A 25,068-nucleotide genomic window follows, 5' to 3' on the forward strand; every position below is an offset into this window, starting at 1 on the left:
CAGGATGGAGTTATCTGTGATTGAGAATAAGTCATTTCACACTGAGGATATGCTGTCGTGGGCGTTGTTCACCAGGCCAGGCATGACTTCAATGTTTCCCAAAGGTCAGTGCTCAGTCAAAATGACCCATGTCTGGTATTTGCAGTGCAGCACATTGGCTTCTTCTCATGTTACTCAAATATGTTTCCTTCAACTACAAGAAATCAAGACGGATGCTGTTTTATGTTGGCTCGTCTTCACTAATTGTAGGGACTGACTTGATCCCATCGACTTGATTATTTTAGATCGACAATAGGTATATTGAATGATTTGCAAAAAGTTTTGATTGTGTTTAATCAATGTATTTTTTTTTTCTATGGAGAGAGTCGGATGCTTGATAGTGACAGTAATTTGTCAGAGGCTGAACACAGAAATAGATGAAACTGATTTACGCACAGCGCTAAGCTGATATATTGGTCATCTCACATGAGATTTGAATGTCTCTGTTTTCACCAGTTACAGGAGATTTAACCATAAACATGTCAGAATTGTTGCCCGTATGACATGAGATATTTCATTAAAACAGCTATTACTGGAGTACAAGCTGATGGATTGGGCTGAAAACGACGCTAGTGCTTCTGTGACTTCATGTCAGGACTCAAGTCCTCTTCAGGTGTGTCTGAAATGTCTGCAGCTTTTTGTCTTTCCTCACTGTCTGCAATTGACCGCCTTCATTTGGATTGGATGTGGACAGCAGTCAGGAACCGACAGTGTTAATAGAGGAGGAAACATGCCAATGAATACTAAGTCTCCATATTGACACCTGACAAGTGTTTCAAAAGTTGATATGGAACTGCATGCTTTAGTTCTCAGCCTCTCAAGTGTTTCACCGAGTGCTGCATGCAGACGGCATAGGCCACGAATACTAAGCATTTGCAGGATCTGAACTCTTTCATTATTGGAAACCAACCAGAGAAAGTCAAAATGATGTTATCAAAATGATCAAAGAAAATATCAGCAGAACACTTTTCCAACAGTGAACTGCAAATGAATTAGCCACTGATGTCAATCACAGGGCAGAAAGCCAATGCTTTTCAACATGGAGACGTGGTCCGGACTTGCTGAAGTTCACACTGAGCATCACAATGGTGCAGTCTCTGAAAAATGGCACTTAACTTGATTTACGTGTTCATTGTAAATCTTCTAGATATACGCACTAATATAACATATCACATGTACACCAGATATTGTAAAACCTCGATCAGTACTTCCGTTGTAACCTGATGAGTCCATGTTTGCTCGTGCTGCATCACACGTGCCAACAGAACCTTTAGTATTTATTACTTCACATGAATCTAAATCCATTCCTCTTCTGAAAAAAAAAAGAAAAAGAAGAGCTGGCCGATCACATCTTCTGGAAAGATGAATATGTGCCATTAGTCTAACTAACAATGACCACTTTTCACAGCTGTCTGAATTAAGTTACGTGATGCAGGAGTGACAATCTGATGTGTGACGGGTTAGGCTGCTGGTGGGAAAAAAGGGGAGGCAGAGTTTTGCCGTTTTGTCCCATTATTCCAATTATCACAGTTATCCCAAAATGCTCTTGGGGTTGTTTTTCTGTTTTTGTTGTTTGGCAGCTGAGTCAGGCTCGGGAGTTATGCTTTTAGGGAACGGAAAGCAACATCTGCAAATCTGATTCAGCAGCGCCAGTGACATGCTAACTATCATAGCTCAAACTCAGACTCAACCCCCCTGCAGTGCAGTGATTAATGCGAGTGTTGGTCATGCACAGGGCTCACTGATCCGCAGCTAAATGGCTGACATTTTTCAAGTTCACTACCCTGAGAATTGCCACTTATCAAATGTTTATCCCCCCCCCACCCCCACCCCCACCCCCGTACCTGCAAGCATGCAATGTAAGAGATGACCACCCTCAGACTCTTATTACAGCTGTCAACACGAAACCCTCCGAATCTCCAACACTTTCTGTGCCAAATCATCAAGGTTTTTTTTTTTTTTTTTTTTTTTTTTTCCAGTTTTGCTTCAAAAGCCTTATTGCTTTTCTTCAACTCGGCAGCTCCACTCGTGTGATTTATGGAACGGAGAGGGAAAATGTCATGGGGTGGGAATGCTAAAAGAAGCAGCAGAAGGTCGAAATGCACTGGTCTGCTGCACGGGACTCGGAACATCCTTCCTCAATCATTGTGAACGCATGTTTGAGCATTCGTACCGGCGAAGATGGACAAAAGATAATAATGGCCGCGAGAAGGTGGGCAGGGGAGGGCTGGGTTTTTTTTTTCTTTTCTTTTCTGTGATCAACCATCCTTCTCCGCTACTGCCGGGACTAACTTTGGAGCAGTGATGAGACGTACAAAAAGTGGATGAATTGGGCCCTGAAGTACGATGATGCTGGCTGATGGGGTGGCCCGTTATGGGCCCCTGGCCACTGATTTATGAGGTTTACAGTGCGTTGTGAAAAGTGGCGCTCAAGGAGGAGGGGGAAGGGTCTTTGTAGGAACTTATCTGTCTGTAATTTATCACAGTGCCACTCCCCCACTGATCTTTTCCTCACTGACTGACCTGTGAGCCGGATACCAAACATGGTACATACTATAAAACCTTGCTGCTTTACATATTGCACATTTTTAAATCTTTTACTGTTGCCGCACAGCCTGGATGGACAGACACAGCTGTCATTCGTCGTGACACAGAAAGATAGGTTTATATGTTTCACCCCACATAATGAATTACGATTGCTCCCCCCCCACCCCCCCACCACTAAAAATTGCTGTTGTCAATTTAAAGCTAGCCAACGTGACCAAACACCATAGGTGTGTAAAACAGCTAGCATATTGTAGTAAATACCTAAAATTTTAAATTCATCAGGATTTGTCTTTTTATTTTTCGCTTTAGTCCATAAAAGCAAGTTGAATATCTATGGAGCAGATTTTCTTTTGATCACGATACATTATCGATTCATCCTTTTACCATCTTCAGTATATTGGAGAAATATATGCATTTACATTTTTTGGGGGGCATTTTAAGACGTTTCCCTCATTCAGATGGCAGTTGTTTCAATCTGTATGTAATTTACTAAGTACCCCAATTTTCCACAAAAACAGGTTTGCATCGCCTGCGTCATTTAAATATTCAGAAATGTATTTGTGTCGCTTTACAAGCAGCAGTTATAATGGACGTTTTTGAAATTATTGGTCATTTTTAGTGCAGTTTATTGTGCTACTGTTTGATGATAAGCTCAATGTGAAAATGGCAACAGAAAAAAGGCTAAAAATGGTCATTTTTCCGAAGGATGGTTTCAGGAATGTATTTATCATACTGATGCACATGGTTTGATTTTGGTTCATTGTGAACCTACACAACTCTATTAACAATACTTCCTATGATTGAAGAAGTCAATTGTGATCAGGACATGCACATGGTTTTGGAGGAAACGAGCCTGTAGACGTCACTGATATTTACAGTATAGATATCCTTGGCCTTAAACAGACTAAATGTCTTATAAATAACCAATAACCCCATCACGTGACAATGCTGGGCATTTTTCAGTGTGTATTGCTCACTGAGTGTTCTCGAAGGTAGTGGCATTGTCGGTAATGGATATCCAACCTTTGGTTCATTTTGTTCCATGGGGACTGAAAAGTGGAAATGAGTGATCAATCAGAAAGTAATTAAGTTCGCCTTGGCGGTCCGGTAAATGGCTCTCAAAGTGCATGCTTATTAACAAGAATCCTGCAAAACTGCTAACAAAGAGCAATTTATTTCAGACCCATACATGTAACTCTTCGGCCTGTAGTGCCCCAAATGACCACGTCACAGTTATACACATAAGCATCTGTTCATCAAAATCGAGTTAGTTTGGGAAAGAAACTGGGAGTGAAATGCTCAATTTGGGCTTTTACGAGTAAAAAAGAAATCAATTTTACTGATGCGTTTAATCTATTATTAATAATACCACGTATTGTTTTGTTTTATTGAAAACTTATACTATTTCCACAGTTCATTTACCTCCACAACCAAATCATCAAAGCTGCATTTAGCCACAGTTCGGCCCAATCGCATGGGGATCACCCCAACCAAAGCAATTACCTCAGCAGAATCTCCAGTATTGATGTCCATTAGCATGCATATAAATGTAGCAGTGAAACACATGCACTCCCCATAGTTTGTGACTGCGGAAAGTTGTAGATTAGATACTGAATCAAAGTTTCTTCTAACTTTGCAAGAGCTCTTTTTTTTCCTTTGCCACCCCCTTCCCACAACAATTTCATGATTCCGCACCTTGTCTGGCGATGAATAAAACAACTTGTCTTGAATAATGTGCTCACATATCTGACATTCTGCAGGAAGAATAAAGGAAAAGTTTTCCTCAGACTTTCTTCTGTTCCACAGGCAACCCAAGTGAAGATCACACTCATCTCAGCTATTTTATCTTGAAGACTTGAATGCGAGACGTGTGTGCGGACGCATTGCATTTCTTCGTGAAAGCCAGGGCTGCCTTAACTTGGGTTCAAAATACAGTATTGCATGAGTCAGATCAGCATGTTTCAACGGGTGAAAATCTTGGTTTAACTGAAAGGAAGATTTGATTAAGTTCAGGATAAGAGATAAAGGAGATCCTGACAATACTGAGAAGGCCTCATGCCACATGCATGTTTGAGCATCACAGGAATTGATGATCATGCAGTCTTTGCTTCAGGTTTTAGCTCACGAACCTTGAATTAAAAGTTTTTTTCCACCACCGTCGAACACAAACGCACCTTGGGTCTGAGCGCGTGCATTCCCGTGCGCGTGCAGCTCCATCACAAATAAGCCAATAGCTGCCTTGTCCAATCACTGCAATACAGAGCAAATTAAGGAAGCAAGAAAAAGAAGAATAGGGAAGAAGAATAGCCTCCGTGAAGGACACCTCCATTATTGGGAAGTAATTATGCAGGCACAAGGCAGTGATCAATCAATAAAAAAAATATTTTAATAATTCCATCACCACCCGTGTGTCTCAATTAACCCCCGAGAGGCCGAACAGATGGGGGAGGATACAAAGTGAAGCGCAGATTAAACGACTTTGTTGAAATCTTCTTGTGAATAATTAATCACAATCACCTGCATATTTCTTGTGGATTAAACAGGGACTAATGTTGTGCAATCAGCGGGCCGCCACTGCGGTAAGCAAGAGTCAGCTCCCGACAATGAATGTGTGAATACATCACTAGCTAATACAGCGTATCTATGGGCTGGCGATAATAAAGGCAGAGTGGCTAAAAGCACAGCTGCAGCGCCGAGCACTCGGCGCGACAGTCTCTTGTTGATGGGGATGAGCGTAGCAGGCATGTAATAATTTATATTTCACACAAACCGTTTTCTACTGTCTGTTGTTGTTCATAACGCAGGAGTGATTGTCCTCCTTGATAATCAGTGCGCGAATGCTTTCGCATTTGTCCACACGCACACTTCAGCTGTTGGTTTCTCCTCGCTGCCAGAAATCCTTTGATGCACAGGAAGTATTGTTCGTCTTTGGAGGCTTACCACTGCATCACTTTGTTAGAGGGAGAAGTGGGTGGTCAGCATGTGAAGCAATAACCACCATGGAGATTGCACCCCCCCCCCCCCAACTTTCCCTAAACAATGTCTATCCATGCACCACAGTATCTCATTGATCTGAGAATATTTGGGTTGTCATGTCATTTACATGAAAGCATGGGTCTTCCTGTTCAACTATATTCACATTTTGTGCTATATGCACAGTACTGCCATCAATTTGTATCAGCCATGACAGTTTTTATGTCTATATTTTGAATATGTCTTCAGATAAAATTTGAACAGCTTTGGCAGGAGCACAATACAATGTTACTGGAAGGCCACTACTTTGTTGGTATCAATGTAGATTTGATTACTATTTTACTTCTTCAGTGTTTTTTATTTTGTTTTTTCTGTTCCATATGAAAACTGGGCTCCTACATTCTTAAGGCCAAAACTGAGTTCATGTTTTTAAGGCGTTTACATGGACATACAAGTGCCAGAATTCGCCAAACTCTAAATCACAGCCAGTATATTCTTTTGCACATAAATGCACTCATTGACTAAAAAGGTTCTTTCTCAATCTGCTTTACGCATTTTATTCTCTGTGACAGTGCTTGATTTGTTTTTTAATCACACACGCTGGTCTGTGTTGTGACAATCACTGACAGTTGAAATTGAAGAAAAACAACACTCAGTCGGTGTGCATTACAAAAGCAAGGGGATTCAGTAACTGTTTTCCTGGCGTGTGATTCGGTTTACCCAGAGCTTAGTGAACAAACGAGGAACTGATCACACACTCGAGCAGAGTGTCTATCTAAACTGCATTTTTCTGACAAACGGCAACGTCGACATTGTTTTCATTTCAATTTATTTCATTCATTTATTTTCCACAATTTCGCACATACAACAATGACTTTGGCTTGTGCATGAATTATGCAAAATTATAAAAACATGGACACCCAAAATAAAAACTTAATGTGTTGGGGTCCAACATGCCACCGCCTAGTGCATCTTGTGCTGTAGACTTAACCAAGGATGGCGCTAGCATAACTGGGTTCCGCTGACGCCATTAGCGAGTAGTGATCCAGGCGGCCTAATTTGTGTGTATATAGACACATGCATACAAAGAGATCCGCAGACCAAAAATACAACTAATTCGACTCTTGTTGGCACAACTAATGCTGCTCTTCAGTTGGCTGGAATTCTGTTTGGGATAAACAGGTTGACTGTGCTCAGTTTGCAGAGTGGGTTGCGTTTCAATAGCAAAGTTGCACAGTCGGCCTCCATTCAAACATTTCAAGTAAAAATGCATTGTTTTTTTGCATTTTCGTTTCAGAAAAGGTTTTGTGTTTTCATGGCAACATTCTGAAAATGATGTCATTTTGCATGGAAACAGAATATAGGATGAAAAACAGTGCAGTTAGCATGCCAGGCCACCATGCAGGCTGTTGTGTTAGTAATGAGACCACACACACATGTGCACTTGGAACATTATGCGATAATCATCAACAATGTCAAGTAACCAGACATAAGTGTGGACAGACGACAAAGTTGGACTGCTCTTCCTGGCGACTCATCTATAAAACTAAAGAGTCCCATGAGAAGATGGACGTCATGACACACGGGAGGCAAAGATTGTTCTTGTTGTCTACTCATGCAGAAGAATTATTTACTACGAGCAGCAACAGCATTTCAGAAAAGTTGAATTTCCCCCCTTCTTCTATGAGCATTTTCAAAAGGTTCCATTGTTGTGACTTAGAGTAACCTAAGTTTTCAATTTTCACTTGAAAATGTTGTCAAGTGAATGGTGTGTCAATCCTTCATCTTCTCCTGTCCACATGTAGAAGTGTCCCTGTGCAGAACCCCAAATTGCACAAATTGGATGTTTGAGCACGCCTGTGTGAATGTGTGTGAAAATTGATGAATGTGACGTACAGCTTTAAATGTTAATGGACGTTTTACATGAGTGAAATCTATTCACAATAATGAGACAAACCCACTTTGGATCAGGATTCAAAGGATGTAGCTTTTTGAGAATTCTGGGTTCATTCTAAACTGTTGTTCCTGTGAACTGGCTCAAAAACAGCTAAAATATCCCCAAATATGCACAAGAAAAATTGAGAAAACACTAAATGTGATCATGTAAAATAGGTTGCTTCAGAGTGAAAGATGACGATAGTATTGAGCTGCACAAATGACACCACTCTTTGAAAAGACAATACAAAGCAATGGAGCCTAATCTCAAGCTCTACTTTGCTGCTTTAATAGTGTGAACAGTCAAGAAATCTCATTTCACTCTTTCCCAAATCTGACTTGAGTCCTGGAGCTCTGACTATTCCCTGCCAGTCCTCGACTCATGTACATTTTTCATATACAGCCCCTCCGCCCGTTAGTCCTCTTCCACAGATAAGACTCTAATGAGACGGTGTGGAAAAAATATCTTGAGCAATTAGAGGATTAATGGATTTGTCAGTGCAACTGGAGAGTGTGAATGGTTCGGGGTGCATGTACGGACGCCATCTAGCGGAAATGTCCTCTTGGATCAAGTTTTCCTTTTTTTTTTTTTTTTTTTTTGAACAGTCGGGCTGGGGGGAGGAGGGGCGGGCACTTTCTGGTATTTTTTTTTTACGTTGTCGCCTGTCTCTAATACTAACTCCGTGACTCCCACCATTTAAAGAGCTCTCTGCGACAAAGACTGAGGCAAGATGACAAATAAGTGTTCCCTGAGTGTTTTAAAGGGCACAATGCACGCGAGATTGTGCAGCATAGTGCGTGCGCTCACATGCGCACACGCACTATGGGAGAGAAAAAAAAAAAACTCGTTACGGCAGAGCTGACAGCGCATCAGACGCTCCTGCGGAGGGGCTCGAGTGGACTACACGGTTCCGATTGACGTCAAACTTATGTGTGGATGGCTTTTTCTCCCTCGTGTGCAGGCGGCACGGAGACGATCGGAGGTGTCTGTTTTGCAGAGTTCCCATAATTCGACCGCACTCGCGCTGGCGCGTCACATGAAGCGCGTCAAAAGTAAATAAATAAAAATACCGGGCTTCAATAATGAGAGACAGACATAGCCTCAATGTGAATAACCATTTCACTCAAATGAGTCGGCACGTGTCTTGGGGGGGTTGGCTGGTGAGATTCTCCAAAATGCATAAAAATCGATTGACTCCCACCCCCTCACAAAAATGAATAATTATCCATTATATATGTGTGCACCGCCGACACTATCATGGAGTCTCCACCTTTGCAGAGATGTTACATAGATTGAATGTATCCTGATGAACACAAACGGATAATTCGATTGTTCTGGTTCTGGAGGACCACTGCGCTGCGTGTTTGCCTCAACAAACTTAATTGCAATGGGAATAACTTCATCCACGTGATGTAGGCGTGTGTAAGCAATGACCGTTTTAAAACATATAGGACAGGGACTCTCAGCGCCAGGGTGGGACAGCATTGTCTCACAAAGTTTCGAAAATACTTTGCATATTTCGTAATGACGGATAATAGATGCAATTCTTTTTTTTTGGTACATCGCTGTGGCGTAAAACAACCGAATCCAAATACTCTCCAAAAAGGTGCGTCCCCTCATTTTATGTGACGACACAAAATTTGGATTCAAAGTGTGCAAAACACAGTTTACCTCTTTAAAATGAATTTGTATAAAGACTTACGGGCGACATATGGCGGTCCTAATTAATATTATGGTATCCCTCATAGCGCGAGCTACTGCAGGGGGTGTTTTGGCAGTGAGACACAACTCTTTATCACAAAAACAAAAATTGAAATGAATAATAATTTAAAAAAAAATGTGCATGGCCAGATAAACCAAAACTCCCGAATACACTAGGTTTATTAAATTGTATCTTGAACGTTTATTGGCTGAAAGGCGTCTCCAAAGATTCCTTATTGATTCAAGATTTAGTTGTGAGGAGAGAGAGTGAGGGAGAAGGAGAGAGAGAACGTGAGGGTGAAGAGAGCGAGCGAGAGAGAGAGAGAGAGCGAAAGAGAGAGAGAGAGAGCGACGCTGCATCCCACCGCTGACAGAGAGACCACTTGTACCGCCGTCACAACTGTGCCAAGAGACAGGGGAGTCTTTGAAAGCCACCGGAGCGGACCCCACCAGCATATCAATCATAGTCCCGAGGAGCGATTTACGCACCGTGGATTTTGGCACAGGCGATTAGAGAGACAGTGGGGGTTGCTTTTTTTGGTTTTTGTTTTTGAATTCTTGGATATAATTTCCACCTCAAAATAAAAGGTGCGCGAGATTTGGGAGAAGGGGGAGAACGAGGGGTGGGGGGGGGGGGGGGGAAGACATGGCACTTTTTTTGGAGAGGGGAGGACAGCAACAGTGAGTGTGAAACGAATGTGAGGAAATCGAGAGAATAAAAGAAGCTCCGTGTTTGCCGCGGGTGCGCACCGGCGCGGAGGCGCAGGACAAGCAGGATCATCGATTCACACTTTTCTTTTTTTTTTCTCTCTTTGCGCTGCGTTTTTTTTTTTTTTTTTCTGATAAGGAGCGGAGAGGAAGCGGACGAACGCTGGGATTTACAAGAGGTTCTGCTTCTCCCTCAAACGCGTTGATTTGTTTCCCAAACCATGTACGCCAGGATATTCTTTTTGCTTGTTTGTTCTGCGGCATTTTTGGCCGGGCTGCACTGCGCCTCACCGAGGACCACGGCGGGCATGGAGCTCTCAGCCGCCGGGAACACCAGCACCGGTGGTGGTGGTGGTGGCGGTGCTGGCGGTGGAGGCAGCAGCGGGGAAACGGGGGGTAAAAGAGACTCAAACCAGACCATCATGTCCAGAAACAAGAGAAAAACCCTGGCTGTGGATTTCGCGGTGCCCTCGCTGTTGCGCTATTATCTGGCGGAGTTCGTCAAGAGACCCCTGAATGGCGACTGCCAGACTTTCAGCGGCTGCTACACGGTGCGCGCAAACTTGAAAATGCACTGCATACCTTTGCAGAAAAGCATCGGCACTTTCGTGGACCCCAAGTCGGATTCAGCACTGAGGAACGCGTCTGCGGATGGACAGCTCCCCTTCTTCTACAAGCGGCCGCTGTCCAAAGTTCTGAAATTGGGCTTGACGAAGACCAGCAGGAAATCCAACCAAGTTGTGGTGGAGATCGGAGAGGATATAGTCAGGACGGGATGCGGGGGGCTCTCCGTGCACGAGGAGGCCCCGGTGCTGACGCTGGAGATGGACCTCAGCACCATTATGGAGTGGTGGCTGGGCGCAGAGGGGGGCCGCCTCAGGGTCCGGCTCATGCCCGAGAAGGCGGCGCAGGAGCCCGGCATTGAGGATCGGTACACGGCGGCAATACGGGCTGCAGACCCCCGCCTCTCCCTTCAGATATCCTCCCAGGGTAAGCTCCATCTCTCCACTGCCCCCCTTTTCATCCTCCCCTCCCACCCTCCGCCCCTCTTCCAATGTTGTTCCCTCACATCCCCGCGTGCATCTGGGCTCATGGTTGTGATTTAAAAGTTGGGCTGTGATTAATTTTTAATGCTCAAGGATGCCTTTTTTTTCCCACAGGCTTGTTGGTTGTGGGAAACGAGTGAAGACATGCCAGCACGTTGAGTGAGAGTTGGTATTTGTGAGGGTCTAATCGGGAAAATGAGGATGAATATCTATACAAGCACACATGTATTGTTTCAGATTTATTGTTTTTTAAAAACACTCTCGGAATTCAACACATTTTTAGGTTTGCCGATGTGAACCAGAGGGGCTCTCAGACATGCCGTTTATTTATTGATGCCCACAGCAGCTCTGAGAGATGATCTCAATGTTGATTTAATTCCCCAACTCTTTGATTATTTCCATTTGGGATTCACAGTCGGTATTTTCTGCATCTTGAGAGCTTTCTACCATAATGAGTTCTGATATGTTAATTATTATTTCATTGGAAGGATACGGAGCCTATAGATGGTTGATAGTGACAGATGTACATTACATGATAGCTGAAGACCCCCCCCCCCTCCAGCTGGAATTATTTTGCTATGACTGAGTTATTCCTAACTATACCTTCTTAACTCACCAAAAGACTCCCAGTAGCATAAGGAAGGTTGGTGAATTAATTTTTTTTTTTTTGGAAGAAAACAGGTTTTATTTTGATTAGGCACAAATTAAGCCGTTATCTCCAAGAAGGTTTTTGCACTCAATACTCGAGGGTCCCCGTTCTTCTGAGCATCGGCACAATCAGTGTAATTGCTTAATCACTTTGATGAGGGAGGCTGGCCCAGAAAAAAAAATGCAACAGAATTTATCCAACAACAGCAAAAGATGAGGCCGCTTTGGAGCAAAAAATCCCCCCCCCTGCGTGTTTAAAAGACACTCATCCAAACCTGTACTGAGGAACCCAGAAGGAATGCAACACAACTGCACATAACTTAGTGAGTAAAATTTTGTGCGGCCTTCGGGTTGGTGGTTTCACTTGACATATGTTAGACTGACAAGATTAAACGCATCAGTGTGTTTCAGCTGCATGGGCTAATGTGCATGGACACACGCGCACACACACACACACACAATAGGATGCACCTGAGTGGTCTCCCCCTGCAGCTCCCAACAGGGACTCTGGCAACACAGCTGGTAGCAGGTAGCAGGTGGGAAGCCAGCGGGAGATCATAAGATTTTATAGTAAAGACATCAGCAGCCCATGGCAACCATTTAGGCATTCTTAAAAAAAAAAAAAAAAAAGCACTTGTGAATCAGAGTATGATTTTTGTTTTCCTCCTCTTTTTTGTTTTTCACTCGCTGAGTTGTTAACGTGCGGCTGGGAAAACAGGAACACAGGGGAAGAGAAAGACTGAAATAAGGGAGGATTTTGGGTAGAATGTACAGGTCATCACCAACATGTTGGCTGCGAAGAAAAGATGCTTGTCTCTGTCATGTCCAGTTTCTTTTGCAACCGCGAGATTCCCCTGACGTCATCACGAATTGCTCACTCGTGTAAAGTCCATCTTTAACTCCACATGGATGCAATTGGCTTGGCTTGGCAGAAAAAGCAACATTTAGAGACTTATTGTGGCTTATAACAATGGGTTTTCACTGCTTCCTAACACTGCTTCCTAACTCTTACTGTTACAATAAGAAACCTCAATCTTTATATGTATCTGCGTGGTGTCAGTGGTTTAAACGGTATTACTCAGGCTGTGGAAAGATTGGCACTTCAATTGGAATACAGGTGAAAGGGTGAATGGATGGGTTCATGAAAAATGGAATTCACTATATGCTGCAAGAAATTACTCATTAGAAAAGCTGAAATCATCTATCTTTAAAAAAAAATGTGTGCTATCTGCAGAGGGAGGGGGGGTCAGGGTAGATAGATGGCCTAAAAAGTGAAGGATTCACCAGAAGTAAAGCAACCAGAGGAACCTGTATAATTGGTCATTATCAGTTCATATCATGTCTTCACTTAAGGACTCCCTCCAGAACAATGGAAGTCATCATGTGCTGCAGGAAATTACTCATTAGAAAAACTGAACTCATCCATCTTTAAAAGTTTAATCCCACTAAGGTTTCAAGCAATGATCTGTGGAAAATTTAATGCTGGTCTCAATCTGTCGATCATAGTAAAATGGTGGATAGATTTGTCTTTTGCTATGTTCTCTGCTATCAGCATTCTCTTTTCCTAACAAATTAGGACCGGGGGCTTCTGGTACATGTTCTTCTTTCATGTTAATATGATGGTGTCTTTATAAGGACCCAATTTGTGTGTTGGAAAAGCTGAAATCATCAGCTTTAAAAGGAAGAAGCCCACACATGTTGCAACTCATCATATATGCAAATGTTGCCTCGGTTCTCAACGAGGGCAGTCGGTACGTGGCATGTGCAGATGGACGAGATTCTATTTGAGCGACAAAAGATCAAACTGTTTTTTGGGGTTTTTTTTTTTACTTGAATACTTTTTGTTTTTGCCAAAAATCAAACCAATAGGCCTCCTCACGTCCACGCTGCCGCTCTGCTGTTGAGTACCCAGTTGATCTCTTACTCCATGTGGATGTGGTACGTTGGGTTCCAGCAGGGATCCTACCCAACATGGCTCTGAGTGTTTGCAGGTGGGAAGCCAGCAGCGGATCATGCCATTTTTCTTTTTTCTTTTTTTGGTCCTCAGTGGGGTCCTTAGCTGAATGTCCTTTGAGCACCACTCTCTCACCGCTGATATTTTCTCCTGTGCATGAGTGTGATTACCAAGTGAGACAGTTTGGTGTGACAGTGACATTAACAAATTATGATCGGGATTCTAAATCAGCCTTCATATTGTATTTCAGCCACTGATTCTGATCGGATAGTTGTCTTCAAGCCGCGAGAACTTCACTTACTGGCAGTTTCAATGAAGTCATGATCTCCAATGTGTTTTAAAGGCAAGAATGAAGTGAAGACGTGCGATGGTTCTCAGCAGTAATTGGATTTGATAGACTCTGGTGTATTGTTTATCACATCAATGATCACTCCCTTTCTTTTCGCATCCCCTGCATCCTTCATCCTCACATAACCCAGGGATTGTATCCCGCATTTAATCATTAAGGAAGTATGTCTCTCACAGGAGCAAGCAGCCGCGTTCCTGCAGGAAGCTCCAGCGAGGACCTATAGATATAGCGCACCTATTCATTTCAAATCTGCTATGATAGCAGGCTGCAGTGGAAGCACAGTATCAATAGTACAAAAGTCAAACAAATAATTCAGTGATGAGAAGAATCTTTGTGTGCTCCGTATCTTCTTTTTTTTTAACTCCTGCTGCAGGAATTCAAAGTGCATTTGCTGATTATGAGGGAAATGTATGGCAGAGTGTGTGGTTCTCGAAGGAAATCTGTCAGTGAGCATAGACACGTGTCTCAGAGCAAGAAGAACTAAATTTTTTTGTGTTTGTGCCTGTGAACATAGAACGGATAAATATCTTTTTTTTTTTTTCCCCCTCAATTTGAAGAAGCCTGTCTTGCAACATCTCACTCAGATAAATCGCCTGCTTCCTAATTTTACTGGTAGGCATGGTCACATCAACCTACTGAGAGGCACCTGGGGCAAAAATGTTGTCGGTGCCCCTGCTGACACTCAGTACATTGTCTGATTATTTCCCCTATGCACCCAAAAACCAAAGAGTTCTCCAGAGCTGAAGTGATTAGGCTAATTGCACAATTGAGCAAATGCTAAAATGCAAGCATTTTGATTATTAAATTACCCAATTTAGTTTTTCAAAACCAAATGCCAGAAACCAGTTACTCAAATGGGAATATTTGCACATTTAATGTGAGCTAAATATCTCGACTACTGTAAAGTATCGGTTGATAAATCACACCAGCTTTTTTGTTTGTTAAATGAAAGAGAAACTCGGATTTATTGATCATTAAGATAATTATTGGCTCTATCCAGTGTAGCCTACAGCAGATAAATCCCCAGGTCTTAGTTCAAAATTCAAAAGTGATTTATTAAAACACGAGTTGAACTGAAGCTTACACACAAATTCCTATTTGTAGTAGATGAGATAAAGGAGCTGCAAGCTGGTTTTTCGATGAATGCAAGCTATGAATAGGAAAGAATAGATTATTTCAAAAAAATGTCTCAAATCTTGGTATTAGGAAAATAGCAGGCAATCACATCATAAGTTATTAGTATTTGTTGAGTGTGCGGAGATATGTTCACTCAATGACTATCAAAAAGTTAAACTAAAGGGAGCGCTCATCTACTGTTGGAGATATTCATCCTGGTGTCATCTCAGACTGCACAGCAAGATCCAGGTCAGGTGGACGTGGCTGTATGTATAATTAGATGTAAGTGCAAAGCTGAGTGTGAACAGTTGTCTGAATGTACTAGCCAACCTGTGAAAGAGAGCTGAGCCACCCTGAGAGTGTCCTATCTGACCAGTGTTGGGAAGACTCGTCGAGAAAGATTTGGATATTGTACGGCCGTCGCCCAAAACAAACGTGGTTCGAATCAAAATGTCATTATAAAATGGCACAGCTCCATTGTGATGATGTCAACAAAGAGGGAATTTCACAGGAGCTTGTTTTCCCAAGTTTTCCAGACTAGAATTTGTTTTTGTAACTGAGCTCACACGTGTTTGTTAAAAAGCCTGCTTCCATCATGTCCAAATATTGAACCCTGGGTTGCTCCCAATGGAAGGTGTGCACTTTGCATGTCAGCTCTCACCGCCGGTGGGTGGGTGTGTGTGTCTGTGTGGGTGTGGGCGAATGGGTGCATGTGAATGGGTGCATGTGACTGATAGTCTAATGAAACTGTGCTATGAAACTGATGAAGTGGTAAAATGGTCCTATATAATGACATTTTATTAAGCTACTTTACAGGTTAATGATTTTTGCTTCATTTTTTTGGATTGCCTTAAAGAATTATGGTTTGCTCAGATTTAGAAGTCAAGGGTTCAATTTGTAGGTCAAACAGTTGCTTCAGCCATGCATTCGTTGACAAGATGAAGTAGTTTTAAGCATTTAGGCGATGTGTAAGTCCTTTTTGCTGTGGCGGGAGTTGGTGTCTGATCTGGAAATCTGACAAAACTCTTTTTGGGGGTCATGTAGTTGTTTGGATCAGGTGTTACTTCAGAAAATCTTGGAGTTTAGACTCTAGATAGAAGTATGGGATCAGTTTGGGGATTTCTGGTTTATTTAAAGCTTTATTTTCAGGGCATAGAATGTAATTATTGTTCAACATTTAAGTCAGGGGTGGCTAGACGGTTTTTGTGAGGATTTTAACAGAATTATTCGTTATTGGAGTCATAGATTTGAAATTATGGAATGGTTTGTGAACATGTAGATAATCATTTGTGTTGAGGTTATAAATTGGTTTGGGATAGGCATTGAACATTTTTGGTTTCTGAAACATCTCAAGAAAGGATTTGTCCCGACTTCTGAAATTGTCCAGATTAGAAATTCCTTCAGGTTTTTTTTGTCTACTTTTAGGGTTTTGGAAATGGTTTAGAGCTAGGAGTGGGCATATGTGTTGGAGAAGCAGAGAGGGTTAACGCATCAAACCACAGGTTTTGAGGCACATGAAGCTCCTCAGACTATTCTATTACTATATATAGAGTATTCTGGCTCCCTGCAGCCTTCACGAAATTGCTATTAAAAAAAAAAAGATAATAATAATTTAGTTGCACAACAAATAATCTTCCAAAGGGACTCTTATCAAACAGCTCAATGTGCCAAATGCCACACCTAAATTGGCCTACCCTAAATAAATCTAAAATGAAAAACGCCACAAGAAAAACAATAAACCATCCAAGGTTTAACAACTCACTTGATTTCATTACCAATGATGCTGTTTCACCTGCAAGTCTGATACGGTTTTAGAAAAATGACAACTGAAGAGCTATAATGAAGGAGCTGGATGATACAAGCTAAAACTCTCCAATTGGCAAAATGGTAAATAAGAAAACTAAAACAAAGCCACTAAAATGGAAAAATCATTATAAAGTCTTTTAACATATCAACAGTTGATTTTAGTGCTTAAAGGTCAAAAATTCAATTTAATTTCAATTCAACTTAATTTAGCACTGCATACAACACAGTCTTTTTTAGGTGCTTTCAACAGAGAGAAAGCCAACAAATCTAATATCAACATAAGCTACATTTATTGGTGAACTATGTACCAAAGCTGTGTTGTTGAAATTCTGTTGAAGTGTGAGCATGTTTAATGTTACAGATGTTAGGAAATAGGAATAAACTTTACTCACAGAAGTTGCAGAAGATGTCTGTCCAAGAGTTATTGATAACAGTTTACTATTGAACACGTGAAGCTCATAGGGTTGTGGGTTGGTTTTTCAATTTGTGGAGCGCTTTGTGTTAAAGTTAGAACCTAGGGGTTTTGTTTTAGGGCTTAGCGATAAAAGCTAAAGCAGAAAAGTCAACACTGAGGGAGATTTACCCAATATAGGTTGTGGATTGCTGAAACCCATCCCATCGGTCCATCCCAGGACAAACATGGAGAGACGGACAAACACACAGGTGGAATTTTAAAATCTTACATGCTTTTGGACTGGAACAGGGAGAGGGAGAACATGCAAACTCCAATCAGAAAAGTCCCCAACTGTTTCGGATTTAGTGTGAGGTGAAATTTTATGAAATGAAAGGGCAACTAATGTATAAATCTCACAACTTAAGATAGTCTTTCAAAGTAGGTGGAAAAAAAAGTGTCTATCTCACTAAAAAAAGCTGGAAAAATATGTTGATCACTGAAAGTATTCAATGTCCTGTTCCTCTAAAAGCTGTGACGTTCCCCTGAAATAAATTCAATGCATTTCAGCATAGCATTAGCAGGAACCCACTTTTTTTTTGTGAACTGAATATCACTGCAAAGTTATTGTGGCCACGGCACAGTTGCTGCTGTCAAATGACCCTCGTACGACCCTCGACAAAGAAAAACTGTGTTCCTCAGTAACAAGTATCAGAAGTGCACACTCCACAGGGCACAGGTGGTCTGTTAACCTCACTCTGTATGCCCAGCGCTCCCCGCAGGATTACACTGAGGTGTGTTTGCAGAGTCGTGGTTATTGTCAGAAGCGATTATTACATTACGAGTCTTCGCAAGGCGCCACTTTGTTGACTTGCCCGTGATGCTCGGGAAAGCCACTCGTCCACTCATCAGTCTGCGCTGTTTACTTGCTTCCCCACTTCCCCAACTCCCTCCTCCATACAAAACAACGCTACTCAAGGCTCTGATGTGTATCGTCAAACTCTATTCCGCTCCTTTGCACCCCTGACTCGCCCGTGTTTGGCATTTTTCCATGTAATGCACATGCTCCACTTGTTATATGTTTTTTTTGTTTTGTCTTTGTTTCTTTTTCCCAAACCCAGCCTCCAGTTATATGTTGGCTATTAGCATGAAATAAATAACCGCCATGGCACCCAGAATAATTTGACAATCAGGCAAGTGTGCCTGCAGGAATCAAAGCATTCAACTCTGCGCCGTGCATTTCTACTTACCCGCATTATGGGCCCTATGGGGGACATTATTAATGAGAAAATGCTTGTATGAGTTATGGTATGAGATGGGGGGGGGGGGGGGGGGGGGGGGGGGAACAATGCTCGGCAGGTGTGATAAAGACTTGACCTCTACTTTATTAACCTCTGTTATGTTCACCAAGCGGGTGCCGTAAATAGGTTGCGGAAGAATCATTAGATGATCTCAGCATTACGGCGGAAGCGAGCAAGGAACCCCTTCTTCATTAACCTGCCCGTACCTTCCGCTGACAACTTTCTCGGCGCACCATTAGTGGAGAGGCGCCTCCGTAAACACAGAGAGGAATCTGATTGAAACCCCTGGAGTAAGACGATGCCATCAGCTGCCAGAGGAGCGACTGTATGTGTTCGGGTTTACCTTCCAATTCTAGATTTGCCCCTCAGCTCTGCCCAGGCACGCAGCCTTGTGATTTGTCGCGCATCACCTTCCCCGTCCTGCTCTTACCATCCCACTCTCCTTTTTCCTCCGAGCAGCTTGAATCTTCAGTGTTTACTCTTTAGCAAATGTGGCAATTTTCCTCAGAATCAAAAAAAAGAAACCCCAAAGTCAACAGTAAATTTCTAAAGCTCGATTACACGCTCGCTACTTTGTTTACTGTGTTTTGCTCGTGGCCTGTCTGGGAGGAGGTTTCTCCTTAAAAGATGAATAAACTTTTCATTTTTCCACGTCCCAAATGCTTTCCCACCGCGCCGCCGTCTCCTGAAAAAGTAGCAGGCAACGGCAGCCCCAAGAGAAGTTTGATGAAGGGTGAGCCTCGGAGAAAAAAAAAGTTTCCTCAGCTTTCTCTTTAATGTTTACCCAGCATAATTATGGAAACTTGTAAACAAGAGTACACCCAGAAAACCCTTCGATGCTATTAATTTAGCACTAGTCAACACTGTGATCGTGTGTTTTGAATGGTCGTTGATCCTATAACCCAACCAATGCATGCATCCATGCACCCATGCTCTGGCTTGTGCTTTTGCAGTCCCGTGTGTTTTTGCATCATCCCTGGGCATCATATGCATCGCTGTCAGATGTGCTCTGATACCACTTCCAATTCTCAACATTGGACAACACACTTGTTTTTTTAAGACTGGCAGTTTTTAAAACAGACCTTTGCAGTTTAAGGCAGCAGGCGGCCTCGACAATTTGAAGGGATTTACTGACCATCCCGTGGCTTGTTGAGCCTCTGTGACTGCAAACAGCTCTCCATGCATCCTGACTTCACAAGAAGTGTCGAGCCCCCCCCCCCCCCACCCGCCAACTACAGAAGAGAAGTGGCTCCTAGATGCACACACTCTTGTGGTTGGTGTTTGTAACATCTGTTGCCTGACGGCACAGAGAATCTAAATGAGAACTTTGAACACAGAGATCAAACTGATGTGAAACACCCAGTGAGGCGGCAGCAAATACGACCCACTGATTGCTCCTGAGTTAGTGAAAGTGATACATGCTACAGATATGTACACCCTGACACAAGCAATCATCACTGGCAGAGTAGTTACTAGCATTACTAAGTATTTACAAAGTACTCTGATTTCAGAGGATTTGCAGAAGCAGACACAAGCGGTTTTCTTGTAATAGGTTGATTTGGCTTCTTCGTACATCCTCCAAGTTCTCCAAAGCCACAAAATCAACCTTGAACACTAAGCATATCAACGTAAAAGGCATTATTACACACATAGGAAGACATGCAACACTGAACAAGAGCAGAATATACAAAATAAAATACCCTGTTGGCTACATGCTGCATTGAAAAAGTAGATGTCGTCCGTAGCTGCACACCGCCAAGAATAAAACCCCTAATTGTTTTTTTCACAATAAACATTAAACCCTGCTGAAGGTACTGCTGTTTACATGTAGACCCAGGAATCTATATGCATATCACTTCCTAATACACACAAATCAAACGTTAGACAAAAATTATGATGGCATACTTTCTAGAATCAGGAATAGACATTACCCACATTTCGGATTTGATAGGAAGTTTCTGTATGCACAAAGCAGTTGTATCAGAGGTTGAGACAGTTTGAGAGGACTTCAAGTTAAAAAATCACAACATGAAAATGTGAAAATCTGGGCATGCATCACGGGATAAGGAATACATTTCCAGGGTAAAAGAAGTACATATGCAAACATTAAAAGGATGCAGGAAAAACAACATTTGTCTCATGCAGCTGTCATGTGTTCCATTAAATGGCAATTCTGAACTACCAACACTCCAAAAGTGGGCGTTATTAAGCTGAAATGATGTGAAGCAGCTCGACAAACTCTAAATGCGCACATTAGGGAGCTCAACCAGAAAACTAGTTTTGTGCGGGAATGACAGTTTTCTCATTTGAATATCGCTTCAGTGTTGCTCATTGAATTCTGGCACCTCGAAGCGGCCTTTCTTTAATGTTACACTGCATATACTGTATCCAATACCTGTTGTGTTTTGATGTCCGGTGGATTCAGGGGCCAAGAGGGAACATCTCTGGCATTCAGTGCAGTGAACTTGGAGCGGTATCAAATGAACTGGAGCTCGGGGAGAGTAAACACTGTCGAGCATGTGCAAACACATTGGTGGAATCGCTGCCTGAATGCAGCTCGATGACCCGGCCCTGCTTTTGACCTTTAATTTAGTCCTTCCAGGTGGAAGGCTGCAGTTGCCCGGGAAAAGCGGTGTGACATTGCAGGCGAGTGCGTCGACTCGCTGTAATCAATAGGGCCTGCTGACATTTAAAGCTTGTATCAATCAGCTGCTAATGGGGAAATCAATGGGAAGTCAGAATGACGGGCCACTTTATTATTTATGCATTTGTATGATCAATTCAGTTGAGTAGTGGCGGCACACTGTGACACCCCCCCGGGCAAACCCTCGAGACCCTTGTCCAGCTGATCGATGCTGCAAGTTACACCGAGCATGATCAAGTGCTCTGGCCTTGATGCTGGCTAACGAAGCCCTATTGCATGAAGGGGCATTTGTGGACACGATGTTAAGAAGGCGGACTGAGTAATTCCAAATGAGAGGAAGAACCTACCCAGCGGCAGATTTTCGCTCAGTCAGTCAGTCTGTGGGGATCTGAATCATTCCTCTTTGCAAGCGTGAACAGTGAGACTTTCACAGCATCTGCAGTGCAAACACCTAAAAGCTCAAAATGTAGTGCGACTTACAGAACCGAGTACGACACAGAAATGTAAATGTGCAAAATAAATTGTGATTTTGCATATTGTGTCCTAGATAAGAGTACTTTTGGTTTGGGAGGAGGGCGAGGTGAAAGCCCAAACATAGTAAAAGCTTTTGGGAGCAAAACTTTAACCGCTCCTTTCCCCATCTGAACCCATCCAACATTTTTGGTGCCTTAACAAAACTATTTTGGTTCTGTAAACTAACCAAAATGTGTAGAAGTTGTACCTGATCAAATGGTCCCTTAATCCAACAAACAATATTTATTGTAATTTGTTGATAAAATTAGCTCATTTCTTTTGTGTTAATATCTAACTGTAATACTAAAAACAGTCTGAGAAGATAAAAATAAAAGTACATGCCACAAAAACTAATTAAACTGAACTTTTTCTTCAAATAGAAAATACATAGTGCAAGAGAAAATCACCCAAACTGAGCTGGAAACGGCAGAACAGGAAGTGCATCAAACACAGTCAGACAAGCATAACCTTCCAGATTTAGCTCAAGATCATTCAGAGTGGCATATTTTTGTGGATTCCGTGCTCCTCTTCAGAGTGACGGAACGAACCAAACTTAACTCGACTTCTTGTCACCGAATAGACATTGACAAAACCAAAATAAAGCTGATTGTTTGTAGAACCTGAAGTGAACCAGGACACTTTCATGTCGAAATCCCACTTAAAATCTTGGTGTTGGGATTTAATGGAATATTTTCTTTACCTAAATTCAAACAAATATTTCAAACATGTACATAATGAGATTTTTTTTTCAATCACGAACCTGACAAGGTATTTGTTGTAGTCGACACATTATTTCTAGTACTGAACCCGAGATAAACTCCTGGAAAATGTGACTAAAGTATTTTCCCAGACATGATGACCTCAACCATGATGACAAAAGCTTCTTCCTGTGTCACTGTTCTCTTGTATTGTTTTGGTGCATTGTGGATAAACAATACAAGGGGGGGGGGTGTGTGAGTGTTTTGGGTCCTTCATTCAGGAAAGTATAACATTTCAACCCATTCTGTCCTTTCAGTATGAGATTGTATTGAAAGTTTCCACGCTGAGGAAGCCCACAGGAAGCAATGCAGACTGCTTCTGTTCGAGTGGCCCTGAGTTAAGGAAACAGCGATTCTCAGTGTCGCCATGTCCAGTGTGGACGGTTGAAAATTAATGCATTTTAATGAGATGCCCCCTGAACCCGCTCGGATTCGTTTGTGACAGTCACACAGAACGGGGGCCGCCGTCAGCGTTAATGACACGACTGATTCCTCTTGACTTGAAGGAAGTGAAGAAATCATTAATATGGCTGCACGATCTGCTGGAATCTACAGCCCGTGAATCGGCCTTTCACATCACTTGGCTGCCTCTCATGCGTTTCAGGGATGTGCACATCCAAAATGACAATCTGTTAGCATTCTGTAGCCTGCAATATTTGGAATATAAGATGAAATTTGCAACGCTTGCCAAATTGGGAGCTGCATACAACACCTTGACAATGTAAACAGCAACTAATTCCTTTAGCGATATTAATCACAGTGCTAATGCTCATGTCACTGTTCTGTAAATGAACCACACTCAAGGTGACTTTGGCAGAGATTTCCTTTTCACTTCTTATTCACTACCATCATTTTTTTTCTCCCTGCTCTTTTCCTTGATGTTTTAGTTATTTATGCCACTTGCTTGTTTTAAAAAAACAAAAACAAAAAAAAAAAACAGAGCTGCCTGTTTGATTAATGGCAATGCTTACAAGAAGGCTGGATGCAGAAGTTTAGCTCTGAGCAAGGTGGGAAGAGGAATACAAGCAGTGCTGTACCTGGACTGAATGAGAAGCTCACACTCTCGGATGCTCCACTTCAGTAATGAGAGGAGTAAATAACCTGCATAAAAATGTGAATATAGAAGGTCCTGCACCGGCTGGTGCTGCTTATGTGCGTGTGTGTGCGTGTGTGTTTCCCAGTCAAATGCCATGCCACCAGCATGGGTTCACTTTATGATGTTCCTACTCTGTCAGCAGGTTGTCTCACCTTGTACTTCGTAAATTGATGCATTGAATACGTTTCCCACATTTCTGTGTTCACAGCGCAAAGTTACATTACAATGTCTATAGATTGGCTAATATATCCAGTACAAAAAGCTGCAGGGTTGAGTGCGTTCAACCCTATTTCAAGGCTGTATTATACCCACAAGTGTATATAGTGATGGGGAAAAAAGAGTTTAATAGGAAATTCTATTTCCCAAAATGCAGTCATACCATGAGCGAGTTCAGTTTACTCACCCTGCTCCCTATTGATTTACTTTTAAATCTCCCAAACTTATTCTCTCACTGCTTAAAAGTAGGGAAACTAATTGTCCATGTTTGGGGGAAATTGTCCCACTTCACCCACTGTCTATCGAGCTGTTTGTGATTAAGAAAGAAATAAACAATTAATTTATCTTTTGGCCTTCGCTTGGGCTGCCCGCAGAAGTCTTTTCTTTCTTTTTGTGAAGTTGTGAGCAGACTTTGCGTGTATAGATAGCTAACTCTGCCAACCGTTAAAAAGCAGGATTTGTAGGAAATGAGTAAGTTGAAAAAAGTTGCCTCCTTTCTCCAGGTGAAATTTGTCCTTTGACCTAAATTGTCATTTTTACATCTTCACTAAAAGATGAATACATTTACACCATTGTGCCATAGCGTCACAGTGGCACAACTCTACTGAGGCCCGACAGTGGTGCTAGAAGTAACTGAAAACACAACTTTTTTAAAAATAGCTCCAAGGTGGAACTTTAAAAAAAATGCTTCGTCTTTTCATAAACACTGCGAGAACTTATGTAGTACTAAAACATGCAACAGTACCCACTCGTAGCACTAGACGCTAACTACATTGTATTTTTTAAAGTTTCTGCCATTTCATTTGAAAAAGTTGCGTGTAAACGCATAACATTTATGAAATGAAAATGCAAAATTGATGTGTTTTCACTTGTCATGTAAATGGAGCCTCAGTATTATTTTTCCGACAAAAGTGCTGATGGTTATGAATAGTGTAGAATTGAAATGTAGAAGTTAGAAATAGATGTTATGTAACCACGACAACCGACTGATCCTGGTTCCACAGTCTTTTCTTATGTTTGCTAGTCTGATGAGTATGTGGATTTAAAATATATGTCCAGGTTGGCTGGTACTATGTTTCTGAAAAGGTCCTTGAAAGATAATTTGAAACAGAACTTTGCCTTTCATTCCTTGCAGAATGCAGACAGCTGGCAAGATGGCGGGGTCAAAGAAAAAAAAAAAAAAATTCAAAGGAAAATATGACATAAAAAGAAGAGACGGTGGAAGCGTTTTAAGGACAGCGTAACACACGCATGGTCTTTCCAGCCCAGTGAAGCACTACCACTAAGCTTTTCTCTGTTGTCGGATTGCCCTTGGTTTTCACACAT

General features: G+C 42.1%; 1 protein-coding gene across 1 annotated transcript in view; it reads left to right on the forward strand.

Moving 5' to 3' along the window:
- Positions 1-10,125: 10,125 nt before the first annotated feature.
- alk (ALK receptor tyrosine kinase) overlaps positions 10,126-25,068 on the forward strand; it is a gene marked incomplete at both ends in the record, with an annotated part of 437,915 nt that continues 422,972 nt past the window's right edge. The window contains one exon of the mRNA XM_080512279.1: positions 10,126-10,894. Within this exon, the coding sequence (XP_080368405.1) occupies positions 10,126-10,894 (769 nt within the window). The remainder of the gene's footprint in view (positions 10,895-25,068) is intronic.

This window comes from Blennius ocellaris, assembly GCF_963422515.1.
Source record: "Blennius ocellaris genome assembly, chromosome: 17".
In the NCBI taxonomy this organism is placed as follows: domain Eukaryota; kingdom Metazoa; phylum Chordata; class Actinopteri; order Blenniiformes; family Blenniidae; genus Blennius; species Blennius ocellaris.